The sequence below is a fragment of the Rhinolophus ferrumequinum genome, chromosome 8, assembly GCF_004115265.2.
Source record: "Rhinolophus ferrumequinum isolate MPI-CBG mRhiFer1 chromosome 8, mRhiFer1_v1.p, whole genome shotgun sequence".
Taxonomy (NCBI): Eukaryota; Metazoa; Chordata; class Mammalia; order Chiroptera; family Rhinolophidae; genus Rhinolophus; species Rhinolophus ferrumequinum.
The window spans coordinates 49537005-49558482 of NC_046291.1; the positions used below are offsets into that span (position 1 = coordinate 49537005).

The following is a 21478-nucleotide window of genomic DNA, read 5'->3' on the forward strand; positions in this document are numbered from 1 at the left end:
AACCCAAAGACAATTAGTATTTACTGACAGATACTTTAAAGCATAAAGTCCTATTAAATTAACGGCCTTTACTCTATTTCATTTCTTTGGATTCTCTTTTTTTAGCATGGTAGATCACTAGGAGATTGCATTTTTGGAGCATAATAGATTATATTACCCTGTAACTTTTTTTTGGGATGTGATTGGGACTTAGAAATCCACTGCTTTAGCAGATCACATTATTTTATGTAGATTCCCATGTCAGATTCTTGAATATGATAGTAAATTATTTTCTGTTAGGGTATTCTAATTTAGATTACTTTGGCATTTTATGACTAATTATTAGCATAATTTATTATGATTTTGAGGCTAGTCAATAGTTAATATCAGGTATTCAGGACACTTAACATGTATATAATAAAATCTAAGTAATCTAAATGTTACTATTACAGTAGATTTTCCCCCTGCTCTTCCTTCAAAAACAGCAGCAAAAGATTTTAGAAAACAAGAAAACTATTAATTTATAAACAAATTAAGAAATCTGGCTACAAATGAAATGTATACAAGTCATAACTTTAAAAATAGTTGGAAAAAACTTAAAAATTTTACATATGATGTCTCTTAAGGCAGCCATATATTTTGTGAAATTGAGAAAAATTAAATAGAAAATTGTTCATTTTCCAGTTGTTATCTGACTGATTTGAGATACACACGATTTATAAAATTCTTTGTTGTTTAATGAAATAAACATTTTTGTGAAAATGCATATTTATATATATTTGTGTATCTAGTTTCAAAGAAACAGAAATTTAGCAAGTTATATAAATAAAATCTGTATTACACATGTAAGAATAGGATTATAGAAGGAATAATGGCCTAAATTTTGTGATCATGTAAATATAACATATTTTACTAAAGTTTTTAAGTAGTTTATCTGTAAAAGACTGTTTGTATTTAAGTTGTACAAAAATATGAATTGCCAAAAATATGAATGAGTTAAGTGATTTCTTATAGAGAAGATTAATAATTCATTTTTTCATTATGCCATATTTGTGGAAGAGAATCAATTTAATGTGTATTACCACAGGGCTCCCATATGTTTGAAAATTAATAACCAGCAGGTACTTGATAATTTGCCAAGCTGTGTAAAAATGACCAGTATTCCTACAATGATTGCTCTTGATGTTTGTATTAATAACTGTTATCCTTAACAGTATGAATTCAAAGATGCATTATTTAAAAGTTATTAAGTATGTGAAGGGTTTAAGATATTTTTGTGAAATCTGTTGTTTTATGTATCCAGAATCCTTTATGGACATTTTAATTTTAAACATGTAGAAGTAAAATATTCCAGCATAAGTTAACTTGACTTAAATGCTTTCAAAATCTAATTTGGCATGCTTATTCAAGTTGAAAATTTGATGAGGGATGACAATGTCTGCATTAAAGTTTATTTTTTGATGGTAATGATTGAATGTTGTTAATACAAGTAAACAAATAACTTATCTGATAAAATCTAAAAATTGTACTTGTTTTTTAATACTCAGAGCTTATTCTAGAACTTAAATTTTATTCACTGATAGCTACAATTTTAACATCATTTGACCTTTTTTTTTTAGATGGTAACAGCCTTTAGGTTTGTGATTATTTATAAAGCAAATCTCTTATTCTTTAAAATATTTATGTAACATTTCTACCCTCAAGTCATTCTTGAATACTTTAAAGTTTTTGTTAGTCTTTTTGAAATACTTGTATCTTTGTATTGAAAGACTTGTTCCAACAAGGTCTCATTTTGTTTCAAAGTCTTCTGGGAGGTCTCCATGTAAATCTCCATTGCTGCCCACCTCACTCTTATGTTCATCCTGCCTTGTTTTACAAAGGCAAGCATCAAATCTTACTTATTTTATTCTCCAATCTTCTTCTCAGTGCCTTCTTCTGTATTGGGTCTCAGTTCAGAGTTATCTCTTGCAAACAGTTCTCTTTTACTTTTCAGAGATTGTGGAGTTACAATTCAGAAAGTTTGAATGTGTAACTCTATTCTTGTTACTGTTTTTATATGATGTAAATCATTAACTAAATTCTAGGTTATTCTTTTACCCCACAGTCTTTATTCCTCTCTTCTGATATTGCGTAGTTTATTAACACGAACACAGTATATCTCTCCATTTATTTAGATCTTAAGTTTCTCTCAGCAGTGTTTCATAGTGTTCAGTATATAGGTTTTGCACATTTTTTTTGTTAAATGTACATCTCATTTTATATTTTTGATCAAATTATAAGTGGTATTTTAAAAAACTATTTCCAGTTGTTCATTGTTAGTATCTATAGCAATACAATTGATTTTTGTATATTGACCTTATAGCCTATAATCTTGCTAAATTCACTTATTAGTTCTAATAGCTTTTTAAATAGGTTTCATAGTATTTTCTACATAGACTATCACATTGTTTGTGAATAAAGACAGTTCTACTTCTTCCTTTTTAATCTTGATTCTTTTTACTTTTTTTCTTGCTTTATTATACTAGCTAGAACCTTTAGTACAATGTTGAATAGACGTGGTGAGAGCAGACATCCTTGCCTTATTGCTAATCTGAGAAAAGCGATTACTTTTTCACCAGTCAGCATGATGTTAGCTGAAAGTTGGTGGTGTTTCTTTTTTTTTTTTTAAATATAGATAGCTTTTTCAGGTTGGAGAAGTACCCTTTTATTCCTAGTGAGCTGAAAGTTTTTATTAGTAATAGATTATGGATTTTGTCAAATGCTTTTCTGCATCTATTGAGATGCTCATGGGGTTTTAGTTTATTTTTTTGTTTTAACATCTATTCATATGTGAAATACATTGATTGATTTTTAAATGCTAAACCACCTTGCTTTCCTGGGTTAAATCTCACTTCCTCATGATGTTTTGTTTTTTTATAGATATTGTTGGGTTCAATTTGCTAAAATTTCGTAAAAATATTTACATCAATTTTCCTGAGGGATATTGGTCTGTAGTATATATATCTATATATATATATCTCTATTTTTTTTGTAATTTCTTTGGTTTTCGTATCCATGTAATGCTGGCCTTATATTTAGTATGAGAATTAGTCCCTTATCTTCAATTTTATAGATAAGTTTGTGTAGAATTGATATTATTTCTTTCTTAAATGTTAGGTAGAAATTATAGGTTGAAATATTTTGATCTGGTGTTTTACTTGTAGGAGAGGTTTTTTTTAAAACTAAAAATTAAAACTTTAAAAGAAAAACAACAGATTAATATCCCTCATGAACACAGAGGCAAAAATTCTTAACAAAATTTAGCATATTGAATGGTTATCTATTTCTTGTTGAGTAAGCTGTGGTAGTTTTGTAGTCTTTCAAGGAATTTGTCTATTTCACCTAACTTATAGAATTATTTGGCATAAAGTTATTCATAGTATACTTTTATTATCTTTTTAATATCTTTACAATCTGGATTTATGCTATTTCTCTCATTCCTGATAACAGTATTTTGTATCTTCCCTCTTTCTTTTTCTGATAAGTCTGGCTAGAGGTTTACCAATTTTATTGATCTTCACAAAGAACCAGCTTTTTTAATATTATATTTGTATTTTCTATTTTATTAGTTTTCTCTTTTTTAATATTTATTATTTACCTTTATTATTATTTATCTTTAATATTTCTTTTGTTCTTTTTAGCTTGGGTTTCATTTGCTCTTTGCTTTTAGTTTCCTAAGGTAGAAGACAAATTCATGAATTGTAGACCAATCTTCTTTTGTTTTGTAGGTGTTTAGTGTTACAAGTTTTCATCTAAGTGCTGCTTTAGCTGCATATCATACATTTGATGTTTTTAAAATTTTTACTCAATTTAAAATACTTTCTAATTTCCCTTTTAATTTTTTCCTTGAGCTCTAAATTTTTTAGATGTATATGATTTAGTCTCCAAATATTTGGAGATTTTTCTGATGTCTTTCTGTTGCTGATTTTTAATTCAATTCTAATGTGGTCAGAAAACATACTTTGTATTATTTGAATCTTCTAAAATGTATTGAGACTTGTTTTATTTCTCAGAATATCATCTGTTTTGATAAATGTTTTATGTTCACTTGAAAAGAATGTATGTAATCATGTGCCACAAAATGATATTTTGGTTAACTATGGGTTGCATATATGATGGTGATCCCGTAAGATTATAATAGCAGTGAATTTGCTGTAAGAAATGGAGGATATGTGGTTCAGAAGGAATTTATATATTTTTTAATGGGATCAATGTCTGTGGGGCTTGGCAGTAGATTCCCTCTCACTCACAGGACCTCAGTTTTGAGTGCACAGGTTACATCCCCATCAGTCAGCCACTGACTTGTTTCAGCACAGAGGAGCCTGTCCTTGCAGTGCTACGTATTCAGAGGGCGCTCCAGCCCTCCCAGATCTAGCTTGATAGTCTTCAGAGCACGTTGCTGTAAATCCTTTGTTCATGACCTAAGATCCTGTACAAGGGCACAGGTCCACAGACGCTACCTTGGCAAGTATTAAGTGCCACTGCCACTTTAGTAAAAGCTTTCTGTGCTAGTGTGGAGCTAGCCTGTCCCTGAACTTTGGAAATATTTTTAGATTTGTAATGATGTAAAGCATAGATAAGTTTTATTTCTTCCATCAGTTCAATGCCAGAGAGAGCCCTTTGCACCAAACAGGGTCAATGGAAACAAAAACAAATTTCCAAAGTAGAAATATTGAGTCTTCAATTCTATATCCTCTCCATGTTAAATAGTCTCTTTTTTCATTTTTACGAATACCACAAAGTTCTTTAATCTGACCACTGCTCCAACAGTCTATAGCCAAAACTACGCTGCCACAACAATCCTCCTTTTATCTCATCTTGATTTCTTCTTCCTACTGATCCTCAGGCTGTCTTTCACTCCCTCCTGAGAGTCACTACAATTGTGGTGACCTATGCCTTACCCAGCCAATTTGTCCTCCATATTTCCAATCAGTCCAGTCCACATTTCTGTTCATGGAGTAGCATTGACAGCTTTGGTGGTCTATTTCTGACCCAGTGGAAGGAAGCAGGGAGTGGGCCTATGGAACAGCATTTACATAGTCTACAGTAGTGGACAGTCATGTCCTGGGCCTTCATCTTCACTCATCACTCACTCATTCACTAACCCAGACCAACTTCCAGTCCTGCAAGCTCCATTCATGGTAAGTGCTCTATACAGGTGGACTATTGTTTATACGATATTTTTACTGTAGCTTCCTATTTAGATATGTCTAGGTACACAAATACTTACCATTGTGTTATAATTACCTACAGTATTCAGTATAGTAATGTGCTGTACCGGTTTGTAGCCTAGGAATAATAGGCTGTACCACACAGCCTAGGTGTGTAGTAGGCTGTGCCATCTAGGTTTGTGGAAGTACATTCTGTGATGTTCACACAATGATGAAATTGCCTGACGATACATTTCCAGCATGTATCCCCATCGTTAAGCAATTCATGACTGTGCTGTTCCTGTTGGGTAGAGTAGTTACAACTGTCAATTAGGTCCAGTTGGTTGAGGTGTTGTTCTGTATCAACACTGTATCATTACTGATTCGCTGTCTGTTCATTCTGTCAACTGTTGAGAAAGGCCGTTGATATCTCCAACTATAATTGTGTTCTTTGTCTGTTTTTGTGGTTCTACTAGTTTTTGCTTCATACAGTTTACGATTGTTACACCCTCTTGATGAATTGACTCCTTTGTCATTGTGAAATTACTTTTTATCTCTGAGGATATTCTTTGCTCTAAAATCTACTCCTCTTGATGTTAATAAGCTACTACAGATTTCTTTTGATTAGTGTTAGCATATTTATGTGTACTTTTTTTATCATTTACTTTTAATCTATTTGGTCTTTATATTTAAATTTTTTTTTTGTAAGCAGTGTATGTTGGATTTTGCTTTTTTATTCATTCTAACAATCTCTGCCTCATAATGAGGATGATCATTCAGGCTACGTACATTTAATACAATGATTGATATGTTTAGGTTTGAGTTAGAATCTTCTATTGTACTATTTTTTTTTTCCTATTTGTCCCATCTGTTCTGTTGCCTTTCTTCTCATGTTCTGCCTTTTGGGTTGAGTATCTTTTATGATTCCATTTTTATCTTTTTTGTTGCCTTACTAGCTGTATTACTTTTTCATGTGATTTTAGTGAGTACTTTGGGATTTATAGTATAGATCTTTAATTTATCGCAGTTTATCTGCAAGTGATACCAGTTCACATATAGTTTAAGAATCTTTTTTTTCTTTAATTAAAGTTTTATTGGGGTGACAATTGTTAGTAAAGTTACATAGATTTCAGGTGTACAATTCTGTAATACATTATCTATATTTCACGTTGTGTGTTCACCACCCAGAGTCAGTTCTCTTTCCATCACCATATATTAGACCTCGTTTACCCTTTTCTAGAGCCCCCTTCCCCCCCACCCTCTGGTAACCCCTAAACTATTGTCTGTGTCTATGAGTTTTTGTTCCTTCATTTGTTTGTCTTGTTCTTTTGTTGTTTTCAGTTTTATATACCACATATCAGTGAAATTGTATGCTTCTCTACTTTTTCTGTCTGACTTATTTTGCTTAGCATTATAATCTCAAGAGCCATCCATGTTGTCACAAATGATCCTATTTCATCTTTTCTTACCGCCGAATAGTATTCCATTGTGTATATATACCACAACTTCTTTATCCATTCATCTATCAAAGGGCACTTTGGTTATTTCCATGTCTTGGCCACTGTAAATAAAGCTGCAATGAACATTGGAGCCTTCAATGTTCCTGAAAACTTTATGGATAAATGTTTTCAGATTTTTTGGGTAGATACCCATGAGAGGGATTGCTGAGTCATATGGTAATTCTATTCGTAATTTTTTGAGGAACCTCCACACTGCCTTCCATAGTGGCTGCACCAATCTGCATTCCCACCAACAATGTCTGAGGGTTTCTTTTTCTCCACAGCCTCTGCAACACTTGTTACTATTTGTCTTGTTGATGATAGCCATTCTAACTGGGGTGAGGTGATAGCTCATGGTGGTTTTTATTGGCATTTCTGTGATGATTAGTGATGTTGAGCATTTTTTTCATGTCTATTTGCCATTTGTATGTCCTCTTTGGAGAAATGTTTTTTCAGGTCCTCTGCCCATTTTTCAGTCAGGTTGTTTGTTTTTTATTGTTGAGTTGTATGAGTTCCTTGTTTATTTTGGATATTAGCCCCTTATCAGAGGCACTGTTTGCAAAAATCTTCTCCCATTCAGTTGGTTGCTTCTTTATTTTGTCGATGGTTTCTTTTGCTATGCAGAAGCTTTTAAGTTTGATATAGTCCCATTCATTTATTTTAGCTTTTACTTCCCTTGCCTTTGGAGTCAAATTCATAAAATGTTCTTTGAACCCAAGGCCCATAAGTTTAGTACCTATGTTTTCTTCTTTGCAGTTTATTGTTTCAGGTCTTATGTTTAGGTCTTTGATCCATTTTGAATTAATTTTGGTACGTAGTGACAGATGGCAGTCCAGTTTCATTCTTTTGCACGTGGCTTTCCAATTCTCCCAATCCCATTTCTTGAAGAGGCTGTCTTTTCTCCATTGTATGTTTTTTGCTTCTTTGTCAAAAATTATCTGTCCATGTTTATATGGATAAATTTCTGGGTTCTCAATTCTATTCCATTGGTCTATGTGTCTGTTTTTCTGCCAATACCATGCTGTTTTGATTATTGTTGCCCTGTAGTACAAGCTAAAGTGAGGGATTGTGATACCTCCAGCATTGTTCTTTTTTCTTAGGATTACTTTGGCTATTCGGGATCTTTTGTGATTCCGTACAAATCTGATGATTTTTTGTTCTATATCTTTAAAAAATGCCATTGGGATTTTGATGGGGATTGCATTAAATCTGTGTGTTGCTTTGGGTAATACAGCCATTTTAACTATGTTGATTCTTCTAATCCGTGAGCACGGAAAGTCTTCCCATTTCTTTGTGTCTGCTTCAATTTCTTTTAAATTCAATGTCTTATAGTTTTCAGCATATAGGTCTTTCACATCCTTGGTTAAGTTTATTCCTAGGTATTTTATTCTTTTTGTTGCAATTGCAAAAGGAATTTCTTTCTCTTGCCTAATTGCTCTGGTGAGGACTTCCAACACTATGTTGAAAAGCAGAGGTGATAGTGTACAGCCCTGTCGTATTCCTGAACGTAGAGCAAAGGGCTTCAATTTTTCACATTAATTAGGATATTAGCTGAGGGTTTGTCATATAGGTCCTTTATTATGTTAAGATATTTTCCTTCTATACCTATTTTATTAAGTGTTTTAATCATAAATGGATGTTGTATCTTGTCAAACACTTTTTCTGCATCAATTGAGATAATAATATGATTTTTGTCCTGTATTTTGTTTATGTGATGTATCACATTGATGGATTTGCGGATGTTGAACCATCCTTGTGCCCTGAAGATGAATCCCACTTGGTCGTGATGAATAATCTTTTTAATGCATTCTTGCATTCGATTTGCTAGAATTTTGTTTAGGATTTTGTATTCTTCAGAGATATTGGTCTGTAGTTTTCTTTTTTTGTGTTATCCTTACCAGGTTTTGGTATCAGAGTAATGTTGGCCTCATAAAATGAGTTAGGGAGTATTGTCTCTTCTTCAATTTTTTGGAAGAGTTTGAGTAGGACAGGTATTAGATCCTCTTTGAAGGTTTGGCAGAATTCACTAGTGAAGCCATCTGGTCCCAAAGTTTTGCTTTTGGGAAGGTTTCGGATGACTGATTCAATTTTCTTACTGGTGATCAGTCCATTTAGATTTTCCAGTTCTTCGTGATTCAGCTTAGGAAGGCTACATGTTTCTAAGAACTTGTCCATTTCTTCTAGGTTATTGAATTTGGTGGCATATAGTCCTTCATAGTATTCTTGGGTGATCCTTCGTATTTCTGTGGCATATAGCCCTCTCTTCCCCTCATAACTTCCCCTTTTTTATTTCTGATTTTGTTTATTAGTGTCTTTTTTTATTTCAGTGAGTCTAGCCAAGGGTTTGTCAATTTTATTAATTTTTTCAAAGAACCAGCTCTTTGTCACATTAATTTTTTCTATTGTCTTTTTGTTCTCTATTTCATTTAGTTCTGCTCTGATTTTTATTATTTCCTTTCTTCTGCTGACCTTGGGTTTCATTTGTTCTTCTTTCTATAGTTCTTTAAGGTGTAATGTGTGGTTATTTGTCTGGGATTTTTCTTGTTTCTTGAACTAGGCCTGTAATGATATAAATTTCCCTCTGAAAACTGTTTTCGCTGCATCCCCAAAATCTTGGTAGGATGTATTTTCATTCTCATTTGTTTCTATGTATCTTTTGACCTCTCCTCTTTTTTCTTCTTTGACCTGGTTGTTCTTTAAAAGTATGTTGTTTAATCTCCACATGTTTGTAGTTTTTCCTACTTTCTTTTTGCGGTTGATACCCATTTCAAAGCCTTGTGATCAGAGAATATGCTTGGTATGATTTCAATCTTAAATTTGCTGAGGCTAGTTTTATGTCCCAATATATGGTCTATCCTTGAGTATGTTCCATGTACACTAGAAAAAAATGTATCATCTGATGTTCTAGGATGAAGTGCTCTATAAATGTCAGTTATGTCCATTTCATCTAATGTGTCATGTAGAGCTGCTGTTTCTTTATTTTCTGTTTGGATGATCTATCCATAGCTATCAATGATGCATTTAGGTCCCCTAGTATAATTGTGTTTTGGTCAATTTCTCCCTTTAGTTCTATTAGTAGTTGCTTGTATATTTCGGTGCTCCCTGATTGGGGGCATAAATATTGATGACTATTATGTCTTCTTGTTTTATAGTCCCCTTTTTCACTATGAAATGTCCATCGTTGTCTCTTGTTACTTTTTTTATTTTGAAGTCTGTTTCATCTGATATTATTATGGCTACACCTGATTTTCTCTGGGTACCGTTTGCTTGGAGTGTTAATTTCCACCCTTTCACTTTGAGTCTATGTTTGTCCTTGTAGCTGTGATTTGTCTCTTGGAAGCAGTGTATGGTTGTGTTTAGTTTTTTTTATCCAATCTGCTACTCTCTGCCTTTTTATTAGTGAGTTCAGTCCATTTACATTTAGGGTGATTATTGATACGTGAGGATTTCCTGTCTTTCTTTCTTTGGTTTTCTGGTAAGACGGTGTCTCCATTGTTTCTTTGCTTTTTGTTGTTGTCTGTTATTTCTGTGTGGTGGTATTCTATGATTTTTCCCTCTGTTTCTTCCTTTATTAGAGTATATATTTCAGTTCTGGATTTTTTTTGAGTGGATACCATTAAGTTATGTAAAAGAAAGTTTCATATAGAGTATTCCATTTTCTTCAGCATGCTTACTTTCTCCATTCCCATATTCTAGTTCAGGCCTTTACTCTCCCTCCTTTTATGTTTTGGTTGTCACAAATTATCCCAGTTTATGCTGGTCGAATAGCCTCCTTCAGTATTTCTTGTAGTGCAAGTTGTATGTTAGAAAATTCCCTCAACTTCTGTATGTCTGGAAAGGTCTTTATTCCTCTTTTATATCTACAGGATATCTTTGCTGGATATATTATTCTTGGCTCATAATTTCTCTCTTTCAATAATTTGAATATTTGATTCCACTCCCTCCTGGCTTGTAGAGCTTCTACTGAAAAATCTGATGATAATCTAATGGACTTTCCTTTGTAGGTTACCGTGTTCTTTTCCCTGGCTGCCTTGAAGATTCCTTCTTTGTCATTAATTTTTGACAGTTTCAATACATTGTGCCTTGGAGAAGGCCTGTTGGGGTTGAGGTAATTAGGTGTTCTATTTGCTTCTTGGATTCGAGGATCCAGTTCTTTTCACAAGTCTGGGAAGTTCTCATCGACTATTTGTTTGAATATACTCTCTGTTCCTTCTCTCTTTCTTCTCCTTCTGGTATGCCCATTATTCTTATATTGCTCTTGTAGAGTCAGAAAGTTCTTGTAGAGTTCTTTCATTTCTTTTAAGTCTCAAGTCTCTTTCTTCTTCCATCTGTGTAATTTCCAGATTTCTGTCTTCGATGTCACTGATTCTTTCCTCCATCGAGTCAACTCTACTACCTAAGCTGGCTATCTTCATTTCTTTTATTGAGTTCTTAATCTCCAGAAATTCTATTTGGTTCTTTTTTAAAATTTCAATCTCTTTGGTAAAATGTTCATTTTGTTCTTTGACTGTGTTTCTGAGTTCGTTAAACTGCCTGTCTGTGTTTTCATGCATCTTTTGAGTTTTTTAAGAAATGCAATCTTGAATTCTATCATTTAAGTCACATATTTCCATGTCTTTAAGTTCATTTTCTGGAGATGTTTCATTTTCTTTCTGAGCTGTCTCATTCCCTTGGTTATTCATGGCAATTAATAATTTATTATTTTTCTTCCTAGACATCTACAGGAGTGGGTTCTGCAACAGGTTGATAGAAAGAGGTCTTTCTTTTGTTTTCCAGTAGGTGTTGGTAGAATGTTTTGTTTTCTCTCCGATTGCAGCCTTTTGTTCTTTCTCACACTGTAATGTTATATTTTCTCTGCACTATTCTGGCTTCTCACACAATGGGGGGATTTCCTGGAAGGCGGGCTTCTCCTCTGAACAGTTCGCCTGGGTCATAGGGCGCCACCTCCTTGTGGGGATGTGGAGAGCTTCTGAAGTTCCAAGTTCTTCCTGCACCAGATTCAGAGCCCGTGTGTTTCAGCAGTTCTGTTTACTCCTGCAGGGATCCACCCAGATAGGTGGGGACAAGGGCGGGGTAGGTTGTGAGAGGTGGCCCAGAGCAATGGCGGGGACCACTACCACAGCCAGTCCTGCTTCCATGGCTCCCTTCTCTTTGCTGGAACTAGTTGGGCTGCGAATCTGTGCCTGAGGACCACAGTTCTCAGAACAGCAAATATTCTTTTGATCTGCCACTGCTACTGTTCTGCTTCTAGCACTGGGCAGGTGGGAGAGGTGCGAGCTCTGGGAGGGTAAGGGGGGGACGGCTAGTCTCAGTGCCTATGGCTTCTGTTCTCTGCTTGGCAGTGAGGGCTTAAACTACTGTTTTCAGCCTTCTTTCTCAGTCTTTGCTCCGAGGTCTCTGCCGTGAGTGTTGGGTTCAGCCATGTTATATGCTGTCCCTCAGCCCGGTGGGCCATAAACGGAGCCCTAACAGTCCAAGTTCTTCCCTCTCCTGCAGCTGTGGTAGTTCTGGGATGCAGCAAGCTCAGAGCACTGAGCTAGGTCTGCGTCCTGCGCCCGTGGGGCCCCGTGTCCGCACTTCTCTCTTCCCTCCTCCCCTGCTCACACAATTTGCCCACCTTTAGGTGAATTCAGTCATGAGACTCTTTGTCTTGCCTGTCTGCTGTGCAGGGAGTCTTTGGTGGATTTATAGTTGTTCAATTTGTTGTAAATTCCATAGGAGATTTTAAGAGGCTCACCTCACACCAACATTTTTATGACATCATCTAGTTTAAGAATCTAACAACAGTATTCTTCCTTTTCTCTCTTCCTGGCCTTTGTGCTGTTGTTGTCATACATTTTGCTTCTATATATATTATAAAACTTACAACAAATTATTCTTCCTTTTAACTTTAAAAAGATTTAAATAATAAAAATTTTGTATATTTACCTACATAGTAACTCCTTTCTGGTACTCCCCTTTCCTTTGTGTAGATCCAGCTTCCCATCCGGTGTCATTTTCCTTCTGCTTGAAGGACTTCTTTTAACATTTAGTGTAGTGCAATTCTACTAGTGATGAATTCTTTCAGTTTTGTAGGTTTGAAAAAGTTTTCATTTTTGCCTTTATTTTTAAGAGATGTTTTCATTAATATGTGTTGTCACACAGCAGCCTAACCATCTGTCCCCTCGTGCCTATCCCTAGAGAAAGAAGAGTCTGTGAGACTGTCCCTTTCAGGGACTTTGCTTCACCTTTGTGCTTACACTTCATGTCTCTCTGTTTGGCCCCCAAAAGATGGTTGGTCAGCCAATGACGGGTAAGATTCCTCACGGGAGGAACAACCCAAGCCAGGTGGAACCGTGTGGGGACCACCAGGAGAACTCATGGGATCGATAGAGGTGGGCACAGCCCCCCACCTCCCCCCGGCTAAGGAGAGCTTCTGCCTATGTGGCTATATTCCTTCCCACAAGCTGCTTGGGAAGTGAGCCAATGATGTGATAACATCAGTTCTCCTTCCATTCTTATCAATAAGTTTTAGCATAAAGTATTTGTCCCTGGGGAGGCACATGTCATAATTGTTAAGACATCATGGGACTTTCTATTCCGGCTGTTCGCAGGCAAGGGTGATTGATTTGAATCAGTTTTCTGGTATGATGTATGAGACTCACAGACCGTGGAGAAAGCAATATTACTTCCTTGTGTGTTTATCAATAAAAGCCAGAAGGCGGCCCGATTTGGGGCTCTCAGTCCTTTGAGGCTGGGAGACCCTTGTTCCCCCTGTTTCATAACTTTCTTGATTTCTGTTTCTTTCTTAACCCTTCATCACCCCTTCTCGTTCTCTCACTGCCTGTGTTGCTCTGGACGTGACAAATATGGAATTCTAATTTGATAGTTTTTCTTTCAGAATTTCAAACATTGTTTCATTGTCTTCTGGCTTACTTATTTTCTGATGAGAGATCTGTCGCCATTCTTATCTCTGTTCTCTGTGTGTAATGTATCTTTTTCCGACTGCTTTTAAGATTTTATTACTAGTCTTAAGCAATTTCAATATGCTGTGTCTTGTTGCAAATTATGTCCCTTGTGCTTAAGTTTGTTGATATTTTTAGATCTGTGGGTTTATAACTTTCATCAAATATGGAAAACATTTTGTGCATTATTTCTTCAAATATTATTTTCTTCTTCTCCCTCCTCATCTTCTGGACTCCAACTATATGTATGTTAGACTACTTGAGGTTGTTCCACAGCTCACTGATTTTTTTTCATTTAAAAATATTTTTAGTCACTTCTCTGTGTTTCATTTTGTATGATTTCTATTGTTATATAATTGTGTACTAATATTTTTCCTGTAATGTCCAAACTGCTTGCCATTCATTCCATCTGCAGATTTTTCATCCTAGACATGGTAATTTTCTTCTGTTCAGTTTGGGTTTTTTAAATTTTTTCTATGTCTTTACTTAACATTGAATCTTTCCTCTAGATTCTCAAATATGTGGAATATAGTCATAAGTGTTTTAATATATTCGTCTACTGATTCTATTATCTCTGTCATTTCTGGGTCACTTATGATTGATTTTTCTCATTATGGGTCATATTTTCCTGCTTATTTGGATGTCTAATAATTTTTGATCTGATGCCAGAAGTGAGTCATGCCTTATTGGATGCTAGATATTTTTATATTCTTGTACAAAACTCCTATGATTCCTTACCAGTGACCTGTGAGTTATGACGTTTTCCACTGTGGCTGGTGGAAACATGCAACATTTTGGCCTCTTGTGAGCACTGTTACCTTTAATATTTGGGGGCAGTTTTTTTTCTCTGTCTTCAGGTAGTCTCCTCATATGAATGCACCAACCAGTACTCTTCTGGAGAGATCTTTGGTGCTCCTGCTCTGTGCATTCTCTCCTATTTTTTCCTGTGAACTCAAGCTGCTTTGGCTTCCCCATTCCAGCTTTATTTTGTCATCTCAGGGAGACTGAGTCACTTCACCTGGGTGTATCCTCCCTTAGCTGCTGCCTGGAAACTCTCTCCAGGCAACAAACTGGGGCAATTGTAGGGCTTGTATTATTTGATTTTTGTCTGTCAGAGATATTTATCCTACATTGTCTGATACCCAATGTCTTTTGCACAGTGTTTTAGTAGTTTTAGGTGGGAAGGTAAATATGACCCCTGGACTCTGTGGTCCAGAGAATAAGTCCGTAGTTTATTATTACATCAGCTTTTAAGATTCTGGGCATTCTTAAAATTGGTTTGTGCAGAACCCAACATAGTTTCATTTCTTAATAGATTACATTGGTATAATCTATTAAACGAAATAGCACATACTTAAACACATTCTTTTTGTAGTGTAGTATTTTTAGTGAAAATTTGAAAGCTCTACGGAGATTTATAAGAATATATTTTTGTTTTGTTATTTATTATTTTATGTTTATTATTGTTGTCATATGTATTTATTTACTAGGTCTTCATCCTCCTGGTCCACCTTTAGCAAGACCCATTCTCCCCCGAGAACGAGGTGCTTTAGACAGAATTGTTGAATATTTAGTTGGTGATGGTCCACAAAACAGGTAATGTTTACTAGAGTGGTAGATAGATGAAAATAAAGAAAAAGTTTGTTGGTCATGGTGTGTGTGTTGTGTGCACGTGCTAGATGTTCTCTAGTTTTGTGGCTCCTGTTTCCTTATTTTAGAACATAATAGAGTATTTTATAGCCCTGAAGAGAGTACATATTCAGTTGTTTTTCAGTAGGAGTTTGGATCAAGTATTTAGATAAAATCTAGAAAAAAATATATAACAAACAATATTGTAACTTTATTATAACCCCACTCTTAGAGAAATGGATTCACTTCACTGAAACTCTTAAACATAAGGAGCACATAAATAGTGATAACTGGCAGGTTGTAAAAAATGGAGTTTTATAGATGTATTGGACTTTGATGATGGTGATAATTTTAATAGCAGTGAACACAATTTACATTTGGCACTTACAGTTCTCAAAATGCTTTTCTAATTATTATCTTATTTGATTCTTACAATAAATCTGTGGAGATGGGTATGATGTGAGCAGAGCAATTATCATAGTGTAGACTTACAAAAAAATTCTTAGGATAGCAGAGTTAAATATTTGACAGAGGTTTTGGTTGATATTATCATTTTAATAAAGATGCTAGAATTTAAAGTTAATATAATAAATTTCATGTTATTCGAAACAGAATGTTGTTTGACAGGGCCAAGTATTTGTTAAGTACATACACAAAGAACAGAATATATAAATAGAAAATGAGGAGGACGTGTAAGTGTAACTGGGAGAGATACAGGAATTATGATGTACAGAAATTAAGCTTTGGACTGAAATAAACAAAATTAAATTTATTTCTTTACTACAAGATTTCTCATTGTGAATCTCTGAGAGGTTCCATTTTTTTCTGATCTTATCTGACCACAGATTTGGGGTCTTTCATTCCCAGGAATATACTTTAGGAAAAACTGAAATTTAAGTGTTCTGTACCAAATATGTTTCTGCTGATTTAGTAAGGATTCATTTGACTGTTTTTTAGTTTACTTTTAATTTGATGTATAAATTACATTTTAAAATTAATAAAATGGCTGTTATTATGTTTAAAGAATATTGTTTTTTGTTTACTAAGCAGCATCTAATCTGTTATGACATATTTAGCTATGTTAAAATATAAATTAACTGTGATAGCTAACGTAGCCTCTCCTGGGCTTTGTTTGCATTTGTAACTAATCTGTTTTTCCTTTTGGTGTAGGTATGCCCTGATATGTCAGCAGTGTTTTTCTCATAATGGCATGGCTTTGAAAGAAGAATTTGAATACATTGGTAAGAATTATTGGGCAGTTAACTCTCAAATATTTCTGTGCCAATTCCCATGTAATGTCATTTTATTTTAGGTATTGTCTCTGTATATATTGTTCAGGCATATTGTTCTTATTTTAAAACACAGACCAAAACAAGAAAGACAACTCAGATTTTCCTCATACAATGTACAACCTCTAGGCCAGAATATTGTTCTTAGACTTCACTGTGCATCAGAATCGCCTGAAGAGCTTTTAAAAATTATGATGTCGAGGGCCCACTCACAATGAGTCTGCTTCAATTGATCTGGGGTGGGGGTCTAGGCATCAACACTTTTTAAAGCTCCTCAGATGATTCTCATGTATAGCCACTATTAAAAAATATTGTGCTAGATTAATTATGCTTCTCAAGTATGACATACTTCATTTTCTTGGGCAAAGGAGCAGGGTTCTGGATTTAAAAATACGTAATGATTCTGGTGACTAGAAATGTAGTTTATTTAATACATTTAGATCGTTATTAATATTGTTTTGATATTAGTTAATGTGCTATGTAACTTATTTTTTCTTCTTTAAAATTAATATTCTAATAATTATTAGAAAGTATGCTTTGGGATGGCCAGTTAGCTCAGTTGGATGGAGCGTGGTGCTGATAACACCAAGGTTGCCGGTTCGATCCCCTCATGGGCCGTTGTGAGCTGTGCCCTTCTTAAAAAACAAAACAAAACAAAAGTATGCTTTAAAATTAGCTTTGGTTAGAACACTGCCATAATATTACTGAAAACATATGTAACTTCATAAGGGATAAATAACTTTTGAAGGGTTCTTTGATTATTTGCAAAAGTAATCTTGAGAGTTACCTGATTAGTCCTTGAGTTTTCTTTGATTTTTGGTTTTATTTTTTAAAAATTCTCTGCAGCTTTTCGATGTGCCTACTGTTTTTTCTTGAATCCTGCAAGAAAAACCAGACCTCAGGCTCCAAGACTTCCAGAGTTTAGCTTTGAGAAGAGGCAGGCTATGGAAGGCTCAAGTTCAGTTGGTCCCTTGCCCTCAGGAAGTGTGATTGTATCAGAGAACCAGATCAGTGAAGGTATGAATATGTTACTTAAAAAGTTTTCTCTCTTAATAATGTTTGCTATTTCACAATAAAAGCATAATGCTTTTGGATAAGAATGGATTAATTTATCAGATTTTGCAGCATGTGTATATCAGCTATTGCTCTGACACAATAGCCTCCTGTTTAATTGGTATGATGTGTTTCGGTTTTAAAATGCAGGTTATGTCAAGTGTGTCGTGTTAAGCAACATCTAACAACAGCTAGGTAAACATTGTTTATGGAATGACCTCATAACTGTTGGGAGATTTGACTGGTAATGTTTTTATGGAATCGATTTTTAAATTTATGTAAATGAAGCAGATTATGAGAATTATGAAACAACTACTTACAAGGGTAAAATTCTTATAAGATTTTTAATTAACATTGATAAAATAGATTTGCGCTTACTACTTGAATTGGTAGAAGTTACCTGAAAGCAGGAAATTTTGGAATTGGAAAATCATCCTTGCGTTCTTTGGATGACTGTGTGGATAGGACTGGTGTTCCTTTGAAACAAACATTTTGTCTTGCTCCATGAGACTAGCATTGCTGATGCATGCCTTTGAGAACACAACCTTATTTTAGAGAAACAGAATTTATCAGAATTCATTGGGTCTTAGCCCTCATCTTGTAATTGTGTTTTAGGAATTCTTGAAGTTTGTTGAAAAAATGGAAGAGATGAGTTAAAAGAGCTGACTAATCTTGCTATTAAAATTAGGTGAGGAGCTATTTGTTAAGCAGCTCTCAATTGTGAAGATTGCACAAAGTACGACATAGTCCATGATATGTTGGTGCTATGCCTGGTATAGAAAAAAAAAATCCATAATAGAAGTTTAGTTCACATATTTAGCAGTCAGTATTCATCCTTTTAATTTCTAGGGATTATCATTTATATATACCTTATTTCTTTATAAAAACATTGAGTAGGGAAAAATTGCTTTAACTGAGAATAATATGAGGCAGTGAATTTTCAGATATCAGAAGTTTAGTATGAAAATGGAGTATCTCTCTTTTTTTAGCTTTCAAGAGTGAACCTAAAATACGTGTGTTGACTTGGGCTTGGCTTTTGGCTTACTAACAAATACCAAAGTGAATTTGAATACAGATACCCGTAGCAAGAGGCCATGTATATGTATGTCCAGCACTGAATCAATGCATTCCTCTTCTTCAAGTCTGCAACATCGACTCCAAACACATGTCAAATTTTTTCTTTTGCGTAAGTCATGCTCTGAGCTGCATGTTGTCACATGCAAATCATCTGCCTTGCCATTGCAGCCTCTTGGAAATGAAAATGAAAGAATTTCATACTGAAGATGCCGAGAGGAAAAATTGAAGTCCTTTCCATGAGTAACCTTGCTTATGAAAACTAAAGTGAATATTTGAAGGCCAATAGTTGGGACAGAAAAAATAAGAAAAACAGCCAACAAAATAAAACTTTTGATAATGAGTCCAATGCTTTATATCTTCTGCTAAGGTCAAGATAGATAGATAGCAAACCACACCCAGCTATACCTTTCCTTCTCATCTAATCTAGGAGGAACAATGCCCCAGATGTCTCACATTCTGTCTGAAATCTCCGGAATGAAGTCTAATTGGCTCAAATTCAACCCTAATAAGGTAATGTTAATAGGTGAGGACAAAACTTGAGACAAGGTCTGCTAACTTCGTAGTGTTAGAAACTGAAGCAACAATTCCACTTGGTTAAGATAGTGTCTAGTAACTTTTTCATACTTCTCTTTGGATTCATCACAATGGCTATGAGCACGTTTTACTTCATTGGCTTTCTAGAAGACTGAAACTTTTCTCCAAGACTCCTATCTCAACACTGATATAGGGCTATCAATTCCAAGTTGGTTCCTTTAGTACGACTGGAAATATTTCTGCTGAACAAATGAAGCTGCATTTGTTTTGAACGCAAGTGGCATACCTTTATGATTAAATTGAAGTATATAAGACCATATCATCTCGATCATCTACTCTCTATGCTGACGGCCATTGTAATTGAGGACTTAGATTTCTGATTTCTGTATTCTTGTAAGAAACTTGAAGTCTGAAAAAAAGACTTCCCTGCTATAATTTTTATATTTTTTAAAGTATTGAAATAGCTCCTTGATAGCAGCAATGATTAGATTATTGAATTTAGAAATGAAATGAAAAGGTAACTTTCTTTCGTTTGAATTTTTCTTTCAACAAATATTCTAAAACTATTTATACAAATAATCTAGCATTAATGGAAAAAACCTTTTTTTCCCAGTCTATGATGTGCGACTTTGAAATTAAGTTTTGTCTTGATTCTACTACTGGAAGATTTTGCATTTAGGATGAGGCACAAGGCTTTTGAAATTTTTTGGATGACTCTTTAGAACAACATATGAAATCTTGGAAAGCTTTCATCAAAGAAGAAGACCTAGAAGAAATATCTCCATTAAACGCTCCTTTGAATTCCTAGAATTTTTTCTAGAATGGTGTATCAAATGCTTTGGTAACAGAGTATTAGAGAAACACAAGAAATTAGGACTATGGATTACGTTTTTATCTAAGAGCATACTAGATATGGTATGCCAAAGGAGTGAACTGCTTCTAGGTTTCTCAGTTTCTTTTATGATTAAATGAGAAGTACAGTAATACTTGAATCTCTGCTAAGCTGCATTAAAGTGGTTTATTAGTTTTGCTTTTTTTAAAAAAAAATGTATTCCATAATACCTGATAAATTGCATTTTCTTTTGTTAGATATAGTAAAAGAGCTTGAGATTTCTATATTGTTAGTATTGCTGGTAGTGATTTTAGACTAGCATGTTTGAAAAATGTTAATATTTGTTTTCATTGCTCAATTGTACTTATCTACATCTTATGCAATTGTATTAGTAAAAAATAGCTTTTATTCAACTGGAAATAACTTGCTCATAACAAAACTCATGGCATCTAATTAATACTATCAAAAACAGCAAGTAAAATGTATATAAGGTAGAATTTATCTTGGAAATCTGAGTTTTGTTCTTCCTTTCTTTTAAGCAATATACTCTTACCATTAGGTTATGTTGAACTAGAGAAAATTCTGTTTTTAGTATTGTTTGTTGTGATGCTCTAGGATATTGAACTATTTGATAATGTAAATTTTGTTGAATTCTCTGTGTTTACCAGATACAAAAATTTATACCTTTATTTTTATTTAATTATGTACAGTTTACTCAAGATGTAAACTTAACTGTAGTGTTTTTGCATGTTTTCTTTAGACATAGAGATGTTTTGGCCTTCTGATTCCCTTTTCTACAACACCTTCACCTGATAGCTTTACATCATTGCTTAATAATGACATTCTTACTCATCTGATAGATTTGCTCACCAATGGTAAATAAACAGGATTGTGTGTATTGCATATGAGCTATTTTTTCTTAGGAGGTTATTATTTAATTGAATTTTATTCGTTGAGTCATTTCATTGGGTGAGTTTTGGGATGAAATTCATGTCTTTATTCCTTAAAATAAGTAGGCCATTTTCCTTAGGCAGAAATTCTTGTAAAAACTGTTTTGTTTAAAACCTGTAAGTTCAAAGACAAATTATCCATTTTAATTGAACAGATTTCTTTTGGATACATTTTATAGTTTATGTATGTAGTGGGTATCGATGTGTTTGCAATACAAAAAAATTTTTTTGTTATTGTAAAAAGGAGTAAAGAGTAAGACTCTAAATGAATTCACCCAAATACAAGGGGTTTTCAAAGGCATAATCTAACTAGAATTATGTATTTTTCTGTGGAAATTATATATTTCCTGTGGAAATATATGAAATTGTTTTGCTAGCCAATTCTTTAATTTTCTTAGAAAAATCATTCAAGAGCTAGACTAAAAACCTAAAGGTAAGTTGATGTTCTTACACGTTTTTGCATGTGTGTGGTTTATAGGTAAGACAGTGGTATTTGTTATACA

General features: G+C 34.2%; 1 protein-coding gene across 1 annotated transcript in view; it reads left to right on the forward strand.

Annotated features, from left to right (window-relative positions):
• LNPK (lunapark, ER junction formation factor) overlaps positions 1–21478 on the forward strand; it is a 69493-nt gene that overhangs the window by 42903 nt on the left and 5112 nt on the right. Inside the window, 3 exon segments of the mRNA XM_033112900.1 lie at positions 15102–15207; positions 16411–16481; positions 17376–17546. Of these exon segments, the coding sequence (XP_032968791.1) occupies positions 15102–15207; positions 16411–16481; positions 17376–17546 (348 nt within the window).